The sequence below is a fragment of the Solanum tuberosum genome, unplaced genomic scaffold, assembly GCF_000226075.1.
Source record: "Solanum tuberosum cultivar DM 1-3 516 R44 unplaced genomic scaffold, SolTub_3.0 scf00574, whole genome shotgun sequence".
NCBI lineage: Eukaryota > Viridiplantae > Streptophyta > Magnoliopsida > Solanales > Solanaceae > Solanum > Solanum tuberosum.
Window position 1 is genome coordinate 7,247 of NW_006239489.1, and position 18,678 is coordinate 25,924.

The 18,678-nt window shown below is 29.2% G+C and overlaps 2 protein-coding genes across 2 annotated transcripts; both read right to left on the reverse strand.

Annotated features, from left to right (window-relative positions):
* Positions 1 to 866: 866 nt before the first annotated feature.
* LOC102595198 (protein trichome birefringence-like 19) lies at positions 867 to 4,242 on the reverse strand. The gene is made up of 2 exons (XM_006365581.2): positions 3,653 to 4,242; positions 867 to 1,846 (listed from the first exon to the last, which is right to left on the reverse strand). The coding sequence occupies exons 1-2, from the start codon at positions 4,154 to 4,156 to the stop codon at positions 1,040 to 1,042; spliced, it is 1,311 nt and encodes a 436-aa protein (XP_006365643.1). The 5' UTR covers positions 4,157 to 4,242; the 3' UTR covers positions 867 to 1,039.
* Positions 4,243 to 13,529: 9,287 nt separating this feature from the next.
* LOC102595520 (protein trichome birefringence-like 19) lies at positions 13,530 to 18,678 on the reverse strand. The gene is made up of 2 exons (XM_006365582.2): positions 17,889 to 18,678; positions 13,530 to 14,381 (listed from the first exon to the last, which is right to left on the reverse strand). Exons 1-2 carry the CDS (start codon positions 18,468 to 18,470, stop codon positions 13,611 to 13,613), a joined length of 1,353 nt encoding a protein of 450 aa, XP_006365644.1. The 5' UTR covers positions 18,471 to 18,678; the 3' UTR covers positions 13,530 to 13,610.

The following is an 18,678-nucleotide window of genomic DNA, read 5'->3' on the forward strand; positions in this document are numbered from 1 at the left end:
GTGATTCTTATTGGAACACATGTTGAAGTGTGGTGCTTGGTTATTCACACTTATTATATATAGTAATTGTAATTTGTAGTTTCTTTTTCGTCAATTTCAAACAATATATGTTTATCATATAATCCATTTTATGTGGTACCAATAGAATTTAGAGAGTCAATTAAATTTTTTATATAACTTTTAAATATTTAAGGTGTTACTTATTGTAATGTATAGTATTAGTTATATTATTTTTAAATATATTTAAATATTATATGTTACCTTTTTTATCTTAATTTATATGGCATTGATAGAATTTAAAGTGTCAAATAATTGTTAATTATTGTAATATATAATATGGAGTATTTAAGTCATTTAGAGTATAGTAATTAATATATAATATGTAGTATTTAAGTGGAAGGTAGTGGGGCCCACATATAAATATATTAGATATTAGTAGTGATTCTTATTGGAACACATGTTGCCTTGTGGTGAAAACTTATTCCCTCGTCTTATATAGTAATCATCTTCCGTCATACTAATCAATACTATAAAGCACGCCTAAACTCCTTTTTCAATTCCAATATAGAAAACATTGTTTACTCTAAAAACGGTATAGTTGAATTTATATGGGGTTAGCAGCATGTGTCTTAATCTAATGTTTTATAGATCCACTTATTAGTGGTTTGAATCAAAAGAAGTGAATATACCGAAACAAAATGTTGTAAAGAAAAAAGGGGGTGAATTCGGCTATGTTTATGTGTTTGCAAGTGAGTTCGAGAGCTCAAACACTTGCCTCAATGCATACTCATGACTCGACTTGGATCGATTTTTTATTTCGAAACAAAAGATTTAAAAATGCATACTCATGACTCGACTTGGATCGATTTTTTATTTCGAAACAAAAGATTTAAAATACTCCGTTGAATTGAAACTCATAAAAAGTAACTATATCCATGTCAAGCAACACTATTCATGATCTTCTTTAAATAAAATAAAATCAACAATTAAATAAAACAAATAAAAAATTAGGGTACAATTTATTTTTATTTTTTGCACCTTATTTCAATTGAAGACTTTCTTCAAGAGCTCTCCTTCCCTCTAACTTCAACATATGAAGCAAGAAATCACTCCAAGTATCAATAGGACCAGGCAAACACCAATGCACACAATCATTATACAAAACCACATTAGCATTTGGCCAATGTCCATATTTACTAGGATGACCATCTGGTCTCAACAACATTGCTTGTGTCATATCCAATAATCTAAACCTTTTACCTTTTTTCTTCCCTTCCTTAGCTGCAATCTTAAATTCTTCAACTTGTGTCCTATAAAATTCCAAACTTATACCATCCAATGTTGTCTCATTACTTCTAAATGGACCTTGTCTCACACAATTTCCACCTTTATTCCATTCACCACCTTCAAAATGAGAAGGTGCAATTGTCCTAACAAAAGTAACACCTTTAAAATTCTCTAAACTATTTATGGCTTTTAAAGTTGTTTTAAGTGCTTTTTGATAGCCATAATTTATTGAGAGATCAGTAATATTTGGTAGTCCACAGTAATGACACCCAATTATTTGATTTTTTTCGTAGTAGATACTGCACCTTGTGTACCAATGAGCAGAATTGAGGATCAAATAATTGAATTGTTCATTTTCAATTTGAGTAGTCCATTTTGGATCAGGTTCATCAAGATAAAGATTGAAAAGTCCTGTATGGCTAGGACCATCAGGGTCTGATTCTTTAACCGTGACCAAAAATGGTGACCAATATGCTGCTAAGGTGAAATTATATGTCGTGTATTTCCACCTTCTGAAATTTTGATCTGTGTCATAAGAAATATCAATCGGATATTCCACCTGTAAATTAAATAAACCAAACAGAAAAAGAAAAGAAAATGTTTTAGTATTTTAAGTATGTCATTAAATTAGCATGTACCTAAGTTTAATAATTAAAGAGATATAGAAAGGGACAATTATATTAATTTCTTGATTAAGAAAGAAGTTAAGAATTAGGAACCGACGCTCTGGATAGGATTCTCTAACAAGTTGTCATAATAATGTGACATTACATTATTTAAGTAGTACATCTTTTTAAGGGATAAAGGTAAATACGACTATATATTATAAAGATAGGATACGACAAGTTATATATGCTGGCATTCTATATGCTTCCAATTAAAGTTGTTCATTTTGTTATTTAAAAGTTGTAAAATGATTGCAAGAGTATAAATTATGTGGCCTTTGCTTCTTATGGAAAAAGAGAAGTTTGATTGAATCATATGCCTACACAGTATCATGTCACAAGCACACAACTAATATACATATAGAAAATTGAGCTCGAATGATAAGCACTTTTCACTTTTAATTCTAAGATCGTGAGAAGAAAAAGAAAAAACTGTCAGAACTAAGGAAAGAAAAAAAAATTAAAAATACAAATGTAGGCATTTGAATTATTCCAACACCCCACACTCCATTTGGTTCCAAAAATCATTAGCACAATACCAAACAATTTTTTTTGAAAGAAATATTTATTAGGGATATAATTTGGTAAATTAACTTTATTAATTATACATTACAACTCTAAATTTGACTATTACTGTTCTATCATCTATGTAATAAAATTATTTTGATTTCTAAATTGGATCACAAGTACTCTAAAATGAAATATCTATTTTTACTCTAGAGGCTAAGTAATATGAGATGGAGGGAGTACTCTCTCTCTCTCTCTCTCTCTGACTTTTACTTGTTCATTAATCATTATATTAAAAATATATACTTAATTACTTTTAAAAAAAATTCATATTTTATCCTCAACATAAATTACTTATTCGGAACATTAATTAATATGAATATTATGATAAAATACGAAGATTTTATTCATTTTAATGAACCTATCCGACATGGATTGGATTGATAAAACAAAAGTTTCGAATACCCGACGTGACTAAAAGCAGACATAAAAAAATCTTGCTGCTTTTATGAGGCTTTAATATAATTTCACCTAAACATTCGTCAACTACAAGCCAAGTGAAACTAAAAAGAAAAAAATTGGAACTTTAATTTTAATTCTTATTATATAAAATTTTATATTAATTAAAATAATTAATTTGGATATCCTTCATGTAGAAAATATGTCATATTTAGATTACTTTTAGAATTATACTATCAATAAATATAGAGTAATACTATAAACTTAACATAACACTAGATAATTAAGTGATGGAACAGTGAATAGTCATAGTAAACTTGTGACTAATCACTAAAAAAAAGTCCTAACATGTATATTTCAATTAATTAAAAATTTAAAACACTTAATTAATTAATATCGCAAAACTAAAATTATAATTTATCAATAATTGAAGCACCAAAATACTGTTAACAGAAAGAAAAAGTAAGAGGTGAAATTGATCAATGGTCCTGTCCTGTCCAATGATCATTAGTTCATGTAAATCAATAAAAGAAATTTATGAATATCAAAACAAACAGGAATTAATTAGCAAATATTTTTAAACCTACATCGAAACGAAAGAAAATTAAAGACATTAAGCAAAATTAATAAACAGAGGAAAATTAGATTAATTTCACATAAAAAAAAAAAGAAGCTTAATAATATACTGTAGTAACTATTAATTGACTGATCATTTGAAAATTAAATAATCTTACCCGAGACAAGAGGCAAATTAAAGACTGCATTTGATTTCTTCCGACTGAATCTCCAATAAATGCCATAGACTTATTTCTCATCATATCCAAAAATTGATACGGGTTAAAAATTGGTAGATCGCACCCTTTAGGCTTCCATCTCCATTTCAAGAAGTCAATATCCGGCCTCCCATATTTCATGCAATTTTGGTGTTCGTGGATCGCCCAACATGTCAAGTTCGTGTAATACGGAGCATCCGGATTATGAACCCACTCTCCAATGAATACATCACACGTGTCTTCATCATCCTGTTCTATTATCTTTTGGTACTTAGTTGTAGTACCATATGATAGTGATGATGTAATTTTAGAAGAATGGTCTACGACTAAATTCGCAGGGTACCTATAAAAAGGATGGTAAAGAGGAATAAGACCAAGAATGATTAATGTTAAGGAAACAAGAATTAATATTCTTGGAGTTCTCTGAGCTGTACTGAAGTTTCTCCAAAAAGGAAGAAGCTCCATAGTTTAAAGAAATAATAATTCAGAAATGGGATTATGAGAGAGGAAGGAGAAAATTTTACAATTGTTGGAACTTATATGTGATATACAATAAACGTGCTAATCACTAATTATAATGTTTTAGTTAGACTAACTCCAAAAATCTTTGCAATTATGCAACTTTTAGATGCTATGTCTTTTTCATTCAATTCAATAATGACTTACTCCCTCCAACCTCCATTTTTCAAGAGTCAATTTGACTAATTTTTAGATTACATTAATTAGATATTTTAAAATAAAACTTTAAATATTCAAAAAAACTATATAGAAAGTACTATAAATTACAATTTTTTTCATATTAATATTATGAAAAAAATACATGCATCTTAAAATGTTAATCAAAATTCATATCGTTTGACTCTCAAAAATACGACAAGCTTAAAAGTTAGTGACCCAATCCTTAATTCACTTTAATTGGTGACTCTGATTTTATCAATTTCTGTACACGTCTAATCCGTAACCACCCTCATATGTAATTAATTAATAAGGGCAGAAAAATAATGGAACTGCAATAATTGTATGTTAACTCTTCTAAATTATATTCAATATTCTAAATTTAATTTGTCAAATCACTGTATATACTTAATTAATATATGTCATTGTGCTAATCATATTAATATTATTTCATTACACAAAAGAAAATGCATTTTGTATAATCTAGCTATAGATTGTGACGAGACCGTATATACTTAATTAGCCTAAACTTAAAAATAGATCAAGTTTAACGTATTCATATTTTGTAAATGCACTCGAATTTAAAACTAAAATGGATTATAGTGTTCAACTGATGCTTTAATTAAAAATTAACTCTCTTTTTTTCTTTCAAAATGTTAACTTAGTTCTTCTATACATATGTGGAAAGTCAAGAGGATGAGGGGGAGAAAAATAATTAGCAATGTGGGGTGAGTAGTGCTAATAATTTTTTGTAAATATATGTGGCACATAGTAGTACGTGATAATCATATCGTGTATAGAATAATCTATATAACAATTATTAATTTTTTGATGGGATCATACTAGTATGCATTTCTTTCAAACATAGTTGTCTAAGCAATTATAGTACTTCCTTCCGTCCATTTTTAATTGTCATGTTATATTTTTCGAAAGTTAATTTGACTAATTTTCAAAGTGAAATTAATTTACATTAATTCGATATTTTAAACAAAAAAATCAGATATTCAAAAACTATACGAAAATTAATATAAATTGCAATTTTTTGCATATTAATATGATGAAAAAATACGTCATAAAATGTTAGTCAAAGTACTTATCATTTGATTCTAAAAAAGAAATCATAAAAATTAAAAGTGGACGGAGGTAATACATAAAAATCATTACGAATAGTCTTGATAATTAGTCCAATTGTCACGAATAGTCTTGATAATTTGTCACGACCCAAACCGTCGTGATTGGCACCCACACTAACCCTCCGGTGGGAGAACCATTACTACAACCCAGACTAAACAACTTAACCAAAAACTATGCCTTTAAAGATACGGAAGCAAGTTCAAATGACTATAAAAATGGACTCCCCATAAACTCCAAAGGTTTAAACAAATAACTAACCAAACTGATGCGGAAATTCAACCCCTAGAACCTGAAAGTCAATGTACCAAAACTCTAACAAGATTCATAAGTCTAAACAAGAAAATTATCTAAAGAACTAGTCTAAGTCAGAATAGGATGGACTAAACAAAAAGAGAACTCAAGGCAGCCCGGAAGAACTGGCTCACCCTTGAATTCGAATCGGCAATCACTGATCTTCTAAGTGAGGTCTATCAATAGCCACCGGAAGATGCCCTGTACTCAACAAAAATAAGAGCAAGTGCAGTATCAGTACACAATTCCACCGTGTATTGGTAGGATCACGCGGCTATCCCAATAAGTGAAACACATGCAAGTAACCACAACATTATAAAACAAGCATATACCAAACATATACAATATTAGTCATCTTTTCAAGATCAATGTAGCATCACACGTTCTTAATAATACACATTGGTTATCAATTTAGAGCAACATACAGTCTTCCAATATCAATCATCATTAGATATGAACATATTCATCACAAGTAGATACACAATACAATTCAATGGTTCTCTCACGGAACCCAATTCAATGGTCCTCTCATGGAACCCACACCAAAACTGTTAGCATACCGGAACGTGGTATCCGATCCAATGTTTATGCCAGAACGTGGCAACCGATCTCATATTTATGCCGGAATGTGGCAACCGATCCCATGCTTATGCCGGAACGTGGCAACCGATCCAAGTTAGTGTGTCGGAATGCAACACCCGATCCATTCAACAAACCACAATCACAATCACAATGTATATTCTCACAATCATACAACAAGAGGTGATTCATGGCATACAATTATTCAATTATCCTCATCCACAAGTAGTGTGATCAATAGTGCAACATTCACATACATACACATATTATAATGAAACAATTACAAACATATATCACACCAATATGAAATCACAACCATCACCTACCTCGAATCCAAGCTTGAATCCTCTAATGCACTTGAATCTTCCCTTTTCGAATTCTTTTCGCTTGTTCGTGGTCTAAAAACATACAATTAACGCAAGGATCAAGAAACGAGGCCTAATTACTCGGATTATAATCAATAATATCAATCCTAGGTCAAACCTTTGATCCTTATACCCAGATTAGGGTTTTTTCCACCATAAATCACATATCAAAACCTCCATCATTGATAATTACCCACGAATTTACATTCAACGGATCAAAAAATGGATTCGGGGAGTTAAAACCTTACCTTTAGCCTTAAGAATGGTGAAAAACGGTCAAGAACTCGTCTGGGGTCGTTCCTTAGCTCTCAAAGTCGAAAAGTGCAGAATAAAGTCATTTTGGGGTTTATTTACGACCTTAAGTCGCGTCTGGCCCGCCACAACGACACCCACCCTGCTACAGCGGCCCCGCCCTGGTGACAGAATTCCCACCCTAGTGGCTTGCACGGAACCAGTGAGCTATTTTAATAATTCCAAGACCCCCATTTCACAACACACCTTTAACCAACGACGCTCAGAAAATACCGTTCACGTTAAGATCGATTCCGAGAGTTCTACTCACCCGAATTCAATTCCGTAAAGTCGTACAGATTCCTTAACGACTTATCTAACCACTCATGTAATCAAAATCATAAAATAAGTCACCCGATTGCTACCAGATTTCCCTACATCTTAACGACTCTGATTTCGTCCAAATCTGGACTAGGTTGAGAAATCCAAAATTACTACTCAAAAATTTTCTGGCCCCAATTCTTTCCCCATTGACTTTTCTATAACGACAGGAACAGGTCGTTACATAATTGAAGGGGGGAATCTTTCATAAATCTCTTCGTATTCTAAGATATTTATATGACATAATAATTAATGTCAAATTAAAGTGATCTTGTTTTATCTCTGAGAAACTTGATCATCATAAGATTATATAATAATATAAAAAACAAGAGTAAAACTAAAAGCAAAAAATATGGGAGGATGTCCAAACTCATCGGTAAAAGGTAATGAAGTAATATTGTTATTATACTTGTTAACACTACAAGAAAAGTGTGAATTACATGAGAATTTTTCTGGGAATTATGTATGAAAATTCACAGAAAATAAGTTTCCTGCGGATTTTCCTATAAAAATGAATCCGAAGGTAATACCTTCATAGGTAATTATTTCCTGCGAATTTCAAAATCCCCAACTAATTTACCCAGGGATTTAAATTCCACAAGAAAATTACTTGCGGATTTTCTTGCAAAATATACAAAAAAAAAATGAATTTTCTTATCAATTTATTCGCAAGTAAAGTAATTCAAATAAATTTCTTTTAACTATTGGCTAAAGTTCATGTAATTTGACTCTAAAAAAGTGAAACATGACAATTGTTTATATATTTAAAATAAATCACTACCACCCAACATTCATGAATTTTTTTTGCTTACACTTCCTATGAGATAATGTCTATCACTAAGCATATTAAACATAGACAAAATTTAAATTATACATACAAAGTTTTTATCAATAAATAATTGAAAATATAAATAAATTTATAAGTTTAAAGTGCAAGAAAGTTATAATCAATAATTGTTAATATATCTTATTAGGTATTTATGGTATTTTTAATTTAAATGTAAATTTTAATAATTATATTTTAACATACTTAATTATATATTTGCAAATAAATATCATTTAATAACTTACTATATATATAGAAATTATGTCATTTTTAATAATTCTAAAAAATATCAATTGGATATACAAGTAAAATTTATTTATTTTTCATTTAATATAATTTTATCAATGAAGGGTAATTAAACTTCACATTAATAATGTTATATAATCAAATCTTTCTATACTTTAATATAATGCTTGACTTATTCAATAATACACAATTAAATATAAGTAATATTAAATCAAAATTAATTACATCATGATAGTTATTTTTCTATTATTGGATAAATAACTAGCCATATAATTTTAATGCTTTCTATCTTTTAAATTGTAAAAAAAATAAAAAAAAAATCGCATCATTGGTTTCTTGTGATAAGTTAAAAATATTGATAATAACATTTGTAGTAATGTTCCAACACCGTATTAGATTGATATTATTGTATAATAATTATTTAATCTAAAAGTAGAGTAAATATTTAACAATAAAATTCATTCTAATGTCATTGTTATTTTTTATATTATTGTAATTTTTATTTGGTTAAATATATTTAAAAGAAAATATTACTCGAAGTTTTCAAATAAAACAAGTTACTAGATTTTAAAAAAAAACTTCCAGTTAAATTATATTTAAAAACTTTCAAGTATGCATTCCTCAAAAAATCTCCAATCAAATTCACGATAGTAAAATCTCCAAGTAAAAAAAATCTCAAGTAAATCCTCAAGAAATAAACTCCCAACATAATTCGTAGAACATAAATCCCCAGATAATACAACATAAAAAATTATTTCTAAATAATTTTTTAAGTTATTATTTCTAGCTGGATCGGGAAATAAGTTTATTTAGGAATTTTCTTTCAAACAAATTTAAAAAATAGTTTTTTTTCATTACTTGCGAATTCACATATGAAAATGGTACTTGCAAATTATGTTCCCCAAATAATTTCCCAGGTAATAATTTTATGAAAAGGGCGTCAAATTAACCTACCAATTTTTTTGGGGAAATATTTTTCACAGGTAAAAAAGTTCAAAATTTAGAAATTTCATATTTTCACATGAAAATTTGTAGGAAATTTCTACGAAAATAATCCCCAAGTAAAATCTCCAGGTAATTTACAGTTTTTTGATAGTGTTAAGATAATAAGTGACTAACAAGATTCGCTTTTTAGGACAACTCAATTCTCTTATTCATCGATCCAATGCATTGAGTTCATCTCATATAAGAAAAAGCCAAAATATAGTTGTCTTGCTCGCCGCCTCGATGCATTCCCCTCTCCCGATTGGGTGCAGGACACATGTCCTTTGAGACATCTCCGTTTTAATAAGAAGTTGTTTAATGACTTAGAAGAGTTAACTGCAACGTGGTTATGAATAAAAAATATTCTTGCTTAAGTTAATTTCTGAAAGAAGTCGTGTCTTGAACAATGTTCTCACCTTCCTTTCTAGAAACTTAATTTTTGGAGCACCTTTCAACAAAGCAAGCATTAAATTTGTTTTTGAAGCTGATAAATAATTATTTCACGTGGACACAATTTTTTTGAATTTTTTTTATCAGTGTATGCATATTTGTAGGGAACATTATTCAATAAATTATCAATAATACAAATATTTTTAATTCTACTATATTGCTGAGTCTGAGCAGTGGTGGAGTCAGAAATTTCTCCAAGGGTGTTCAAACTTTAAAAGAATCGATATTTTATTTTTTAGCGGAGTGGGTGCACGAAACTTTTTTTTATTGATGAGTGGGTGCACCCAAATTTTAAAATTAAATTACATATCACTTAATAACTAAATAATACATAAACTTACAATTATAAAACTATCAATGGTAAAAATTAAAACTAATGGACAAAAGTCAATAAAAATAATTTTAGCTTCTAGTTGAATTTACTCCCTCTGGTTCATATTAAGTGAATTGTTGAGACTTTTTTCATGATTCAAAATAACTTAATGTTTCAAAGTTCAAGAGAATTGTTGAAACATTTTTTTCATATTTACCTTTTCTTTTAATAAGATTCTTAACTATTTTACATTTTCTAAAAGAATAGTGTAGAAATAAGCAAAAATATAATAGTGGATAATAATCTTTAATTTTATTTTTAATTAGTATAAATGGTATATATGCTCTAGTTTTTGGATGACAGGGGCACCAACGTCCCAAAAGTATGACGAAGGGTATCTGCATACCATTTATATTTATGATAGTTCGGGGTATATTTGTCCTTATTCCCATCATTTATTTATTTATTTATTTATTTACCCTCCCTAGGAGCTCCCACCCCTTTTGCTCCCTTGGTGACTCGAACTCACAACCTTCAGGTTAGAAGTGAGGGGTGCTTACCATCCGAGCAACTCCCATCATTTAATAGAGAATTATTACTTTTAAACTTTTTATTTTATCATTATTTATTACTAATATTAAAAATAATACAATATTTATAGGGTTAACAACAACAAAGGAACTAATGGGATATATCAGGTTAATTAAGGTCATTCTTACAAGAGCTCTTCTTCTTTTATTAGACATTTGAAATGATTATATATAACCAAATTATAAGAAATTCTAACCAATTAACTGCATATCCATTTTTTCAATAATATTTAGGCACATGTATAATAATTAAGGTACTGAATCAGATTGTGATTAAAAATTTAAAATAAAGTTGAAATTAATTAGACTTGAAGCAACCATAACCTTGATTAACTAAAGAACGTACGTACCTTCCCTAAACTTCTTCATTATTAATGTTTCTTGATCTAAGATGGGAAGAAGCATAAATTATTGCTTTTTTTCCAACTCTCAAGAAGAAATATTCAAAATTCGAATCAGCATAACATTTTAGGATTTAAATTATATATAAACTGACTACGATCAAAGTCATGACTACTTCAACAACAAAAAAAGGACGACCCCCTATTCAAATCAAAAGAAGTACCTCATCTAACTTGCGAAGAAGTTCAAGAGTGTAAAATAGGTTCATCATTACGCCATCATTCAATTTAATAACCAGCTATAATTAAGGTGGGCATGGTACGATAATTTTTTAAGAAATGTCTAAATTATATCATATTTACCTCTTACATAGGTAGAACTATTCATAACAAAATATAAGCAATATATTATGTAATATAGCTATAGTTTCAATTATTTTAATCTGTGGCTACTGTTTCGCGAAATTTTGCTATTTGATTTCTTAATTATATAAATCCAGAATTTGTATATACTCACCCTAACTATTTATATACGATTTATGAAAAAATCACAATAAATATATACAAACGGAGTTCTGAAAAGTTTCTAAATGTATAAATACAGAATTTGTATATACTTACCTTGTTTGTATATTGACAAGCGAAATATACGAACCACAACCTCCATACCAAACAAAACTATAATTATAGAGTGTATACCGAAACTATAGTTATATAGCCTTATTATATTTATTATTTTTGCTATTTCTCAAATTTACTCTAAAAATAGGGTAAATTAAATTTGATTAAATTAAGAAGAGTTTTAGTACTACAGGTAATTTTCTATTAGAAGTAAGATATTTAATAACTTGAAAAATAAGATGAATTACATGCTATATCATATTCAAATGCACCTATAAATGCATAATAGAAAGGAAGTGCAGGACATAAATTTAGTCTAGTACTTCCTCCTGTCTAAAAGTATTTGTCATTTAAGAAGTTTATTGTTATTAAAGACACAATCACCCTAATTGTGAAAAAGAATGACACATAACTAGAATACTTGATATTTTCTTAAGAGGAGTGTAAAAGAGAAAAACTGAAAAACACGATAAATAATTTGTGACGAATGGAATATAGTAATTAAAGAAATAAGAATATAGTACCTTGGACAAGAGACATATTAATGATTGCATATGATTTCTAGCAACAGAATCTCCAACAAAGGCCATTGATTTTCCTCTAACAATTTCAAGAAATTGATGTGCATCAAATATTGGTAGTTCACATCCATCTGGTTTCTGTTTCCACTTGAAAAAATCAGTATCAGGCCTACCATATTTCATGCAATTTTGATATTCGTAAGTTGCATTACATGACATGTTTGTATAATAATTGGGCCCTTCTCGATTTTGTACCCATTCTCCTAAAGATAAGTCACAATAATCTTCTATATTATTATTATTATTATAATAATTAATTTCTGAGATTTTCTTCTCAAAATAAGGATGGTAAAGGGTGATGATGATTGTAAACAAGAAGAAGGTAAGGCCAACAAAAGTAACAATTTTGGTAAAAAACTTACTTTGGGTTTGTGGCCTCATGATGAAAGCTATTGTACTTAAAACTTCAAGGAAATACTTCCATTATATAAAGAGATGTAGTGAGTGAATAAACATTAATTTATACCACTCTCATCCCAAAATAAGTAGGTGTTTGGCCATGCGATACCATATCACGATATGGAATTGTGAGATTGAATCAGTGTTTGGATGTTTTAGAAATAAAAAAATTGTCCCATAATAAGTGTCACTTTAGAAATTCAACACAAAAGTTTGTATGTTTTTCCAACTATACTCTTATACTCCATTTTTATATATAATAATGTTCCAACTTTTTAGAGACATTTGTTAAATAGGGTAGTTTTTATATTTATTGATTTTTTAATAGACATGATTTTAGTTCAAATGACACTTGTTTCTTAATGTACATAAATTTTACTTTTATCGTTGTAAGGTAGATTTTCGATTTAAAAGAAATATATCTGACGTAGGAGAATTAGAAAAAAAGCAAATGTACAAAATTAGTATTGCAACAATAATATTAAAACAGAACTAGTGTATAACATATTATTATGCATTCATTTCTACCCCTAGGTCAAAACTCAAAACTCAAAAGAAACTCTAAAAGAGAGATTATTTTATAGCAAAAAGGCAAATGAACTGAGGAACTTTTTTAAAAAAAAATTATTATTTGTAATATCACATATTTTTCCCTTTCTTTTAGGGTAATTTCCCCTTTCTATACAAAAACGACCAAAATTACTCTTGACAACTCTGAATAATAACTAAAATGAAAAAACACAAAACAAAAAATAGATTATTATTTTTTCACTATCAATTTTTTCCCTTCTTGTGGGCAATTACCCCCTTTCTGTACCACAACAAACAAAGTAATATAACAATTGTGAATAATAATTATAAAAAAAAAAGTTTTCCTTTAGAAAAATGGCAAATAAAAAAGATAATAAAATATTATCTATGACTTTCCTCCCTTTTCATGAGTTCAAGTAAGAAATCATTCCACACATCAATTGGGCCTGGCAAACACCAATGGACACAATCATTTGAAAATGTAACATTTGGTTTGGGCCAATGTCCATATTTACTAGGATGACCATCTGCTCTCAACAACATTGCTTGTGTTGCATCAAATAGCCTAAATTTCAAATTTCTCATTTTTCCTTGTTTTTGAGCAACCATAAGTTCTTGCAATTGAATCTTGTAAAACTCCAAGCTATAATCATCCAATACCTTTTCGTTCCTCTTAAATGGGGTCGTCCTAACACAATCTCCTCCTTTATCCCAAACCCCGTCTTCAAAATGAGACGGGGCAAATGTCCTCAGAAACGTCACACCCTTATAATTTTTTAGGTTGTTAATGGCCTGAAAAGCCGTGTGAAAAGCCTTTTGGTAGCTGAAAAATGATGTCATTTGGCTAACATTGGGTTGCGAGCAGAAAAGACAGCCAATTAGGGTGTGGTTTAAGTAGAACATAGTTGGACGGGAAAACCAATGGCCAGATGAGATGATTACATAATCGAAATCTTGGATTTTGGTGCTCCAAGATTCATCAGGTTCATCTAGATATAAATTAAAAGGTTGATATATGTTATTGGGCTCCGTTTTATTTGCTTTTACCAAATAAGGTGCCCAAAATATGGACATGTTGAAGTTGTAATCTCTATATTCCCAACGTCTATTTTCTTGGTCTGTCGAATTTGAAACATCTATGGGGTACACAACCTGAAACCAAAATTACAACATAGTATTTAATGAATTTTACGAATTGTTATGATAAGGGTGGAGAAACAGCATTCTTGGAAAAGCAATATACGACAACATGTACTCAGTGAAATTTCACTAAATGGAGTCTGGAAAGGGTAGAGTATACGCAGAGCTTATCACTTTCCCGAGAGGAGGTAGAGAGGCTATTTTCAAAAGACCCTCGGCTCAAGTGCATCAAACTCAAGTAAAAGAAGAAGAAAACAATGAAGAAAGCATCACCGCTAATAAGAAAAGAAGTGTAAAGTCTACCAGAAAGAAAAGAAAAATAATAACAATAGCAAAATAGTGTGATAATCGAAACACAATACTAAAACAAGAACTACAAGGTTACGACTAGTACTACAACATGCACCAACAAATCTAAATATACACACAACAAGACAACATTTCACCCCTACTAAAGCAATATACTACCACTAAATTGAATATGATTTTGTAACGTATGTAATATAATATAGACAAATAAAAAGGACCACTTTATTATACATCACAAGTGGAGTTGTCAATACATATTAAAATCAAAATCGAATAAATATAGCTAGCAGTGGGCAACTAGTTGATTTGGACATCGACCCTTTACTCCTACCACAACTAATGTAGCTATCAATATGATTAAAAATGGGGTAATTTTTTGTGTTCCAAAATTTTTTATATGTCATTGTTTTGATAATTATAGTAAATTGAAACCTAACCATTTTCTTGTATCCATTTATTATCGTGAATCGGATGTTCAATTTTTGGCGTTTAGGTACGTTTAGGTATTAGAGTCTCATGTTGGTTCAAAATGTGGACTATGGTTTCCTTAATTATACGATTTTGGACAATATTCACACCGTAAACTATTTATAGATTTGAATTAAGTGCAAAGGTCTACTTTATTAGAGTATAAGTGATAAACTAAATGTGCATTTCCAACTAAAGTCGATGTAAGATAATTTTGTGAATTTCTCAATATAAATACTTTTTGTTTTATGAGTTCTTAATTAGATTTTGTCTTAATTAAGGTAATATATGTGTGTAAATTACTTCAAATAAGAGGGAATGTTGACTACCATATTTTTTTTTTTTTATAGGTAAAGGAAATTAGGACAATAAACTAAGTTACAAATGACAATTTTTGGTCCAGTAAAAAATAAAAACGTTAAGAGAACACTTCACCAAAATAATATGTGAATATATTATTAATTAGTACGTAGATTATAAGACACTGCAAATTAATTAGGTATTAATTAGCTAGTGAATGAGTTGTTAACTTGTTGGTTTGTTCTTGAGCTAAATAGTTATAAATAATTATCGTTAGGATGTTATTTTTATCTTTAAATTTCAAGTCAATGAGAGGGGGGGAAATGTGGAAGCTAGAAAAAAAACGTTCTAGATGACCAAGTTGGGTCTGATTTAGAAGGGGAAAAAACGTGTTAGTACTTTATAATATTGCTAGTGGAAGAAGCATAAAGAATGCCTTTTTCCAAAATACTCCCTCAATCTCGTATTAGATGGACATCTTACTAAAAATATTTATCTCATATTAGTTGATCATTTATTAAATTAGAATAGAATTAACAAAAAAAAATTCATTTACCCCTATAATTAATATGACCTTTGCAAGTTTAAATAAACTTTGAAGATCTAAGAATTTATTTTTTCAAGAAGCTAATTAATACTCCCTCCATTCCATATTAAGTTAATTTTTGAGGTGTTTCACACCCTTTAAGAAAAGTAGATTAAGACATAAATTGAACCTAGTTTTCCATTTTTACCCTTATTAATTATTATCAAATTTATGATTAAAATAACTAAATATTAATTAATCACTAATTCCAATACTAATTAATGAAGGGTAAAATTGGAAGAACACTCTAAAAGTAGTCTTGAAAACTGAACAATTAAGTTAATTTGAAAAAATGAAAAATGCCTCAACAATTAACTTAATATGGAATGAAGAGAGTGTGAATTAAGAGCAAAATAGTAAAATTAATCAATCTATTAATCATTTTTCAATCACTAAAAATAGAAAGTATCTACGAAGATTAATCATCAACAAAAAAAATATTCAAAATCTAACGTCAGCATAGACTTTTTATAATCCTTAAGAATAATCATGTTGTAGTTTTTTCTTTCACGATTGAATTTCTAGTTTTTGATTTATTAATCCAAAAGACAATTTTTTTAGGATAAATAAATGAGAAGTCAACCAAATTTGAATGTAGAGGTGACTTTATAATTATTTAGACTATTATAAGTATATTTAATTACAAGATCTAACCATGTGGAAATTAACTTTAGATCTAATTAACATGAATAAGGATATAATCAAACCCTTATTACATGTGGAAACTGAAATTATGTCCAAAAAAATTAAAGTCAGCGAAGAACAGTAATTAAGAGATCAAGTCACACCAAAAACACGTGGAATTGATTTTAAAAAATTCAAAGGTCAGACCATATATATGGAAAGATTCTTAAATTTGGAAACTCTCCGTGATTGGCGTTTGATTTGTCACTAAATTATAAATTAAAAAAATGCTAATATATACTTAAAAAATAGATCGTAAACTTTTAAATCTTAAACATTTCATGACTATTTATGTTTTCAACGAGCAAATTTGCAATGAAATCTCATCGGAAATTTATGTTTTTTAGTACCTCATAATTAAGAATAATGGCAGAGCTGACAATTCTAATAACATGATGCAAAAAAATGCAAATTTGTTATACTTAGCAAGAATACGTGATCTAAATTAATTTATGAACAACTTTTGTTAGTACACCATTAACTTTCTTGTACTCCTTATTCCCCAAATTTTTTGGTCGGTCTCATAAAAAAAATTAGATTTTATTTTAAAAATAATTTGACTTTAAATTCATATTTACATTTACACTTAATATAATCACACAAAAGTATTAAAATAATTTGACAAAAAAAAAATTTAAAAGAAAAATCTCTTAAATTTTGTACCAAATAGTATCACATAATTGAGAATATCAATAATTCATATTATAAAAACTTTTACTCATAACCTACTTTTGCAATATACTTTTTAGGTGAAGGAAATTCAATTAACCTTTCTTGCCTTCAATTCCACCATTGATTAAAGATCAAATAAAATGTTTAACATTAAAAAATCTACATATTAGACCAAACTAAATAGAGGGAATAGTAAATTGATCAGCCGGCCTCCCTCTTTTGGTTTTTCATCCATGTTCGATACTTATATTAGAGTTTAATTAAATTCGAATTCACACTGGGAAATTCCACATTGTGGTAAAGCGCTTCCTAACGGAGGCGACTCTGTATTCAAGGAGACTCAAACCCGAGACATCTAATTAAGTATGAAGAAATACTTATCACTCCACTACCATCCTTATTAGTAACCGGCCTCCCTTACCTACCCCCATCCCACCCCACACACAAATAAAAAAAAAAATACTCTACATGACAAAAAGATATTATTGATGAGAAATTACCTTAGACAATAGGCATATCAATGATTGCATATGATTTCTTGCAACTGAATCTCCAACAAAGGCCAATGATTTTCCCCTAACAAATTCAAGAAATTGATGTGCATCAAATATAGGCAGCTCACATCGATCAGGTTTCCATTTCCACTTCAAGAAATCAGTATCAGGCCTACCATATTTCATGCAATTTTGATGTTCTTGAATTGTAAAACATGTCTTATTTGTATAATATGGAGCTTCTTGATTTTCTACCCATTCCCCTGAAAATAAATCGCATTTTTCATCAGTACTATTAATAATCTTTGCTTCTTGAGGCGCCACGGAGACATGATCATCACTTTTGGTCACGTTAACTTGTTGTGTTGTACTACTATTGTTGGATTGGTGTTGTGTGTTAGAATCTGGAAGTGGTACCAATGAAGAAGAAGAAAGAACTTGTGAGAGTTTTTTAGGGTGCATAGAAGGATAGTATATAGGGATGAGAGTGAACAAGATGGCGAGGGCGACGAAGGGGGCAATTTTCGTAGCATTTTTCTTTCTTGTTTGTAGTTTACCTAATGAATGATCAAGATCTTGAAAATTCATGGAGGAAGAAAGAGAGAAAGAGTGAAGGAGAGAATGAAGAAGAAGAAGAAAAGGAGATGTGGACTTGTGAAAGAAGAAAAAAGGAACTTTTAAAAGTTGCAAATATGTAAATTCAATAAACAAATTATGGCCATGTATAAAATTAGACTTAAGTAAGACATGAGGAAATTCGTATTGCCGTCCTTCCTTCCTCTAATTTTGAAAATTA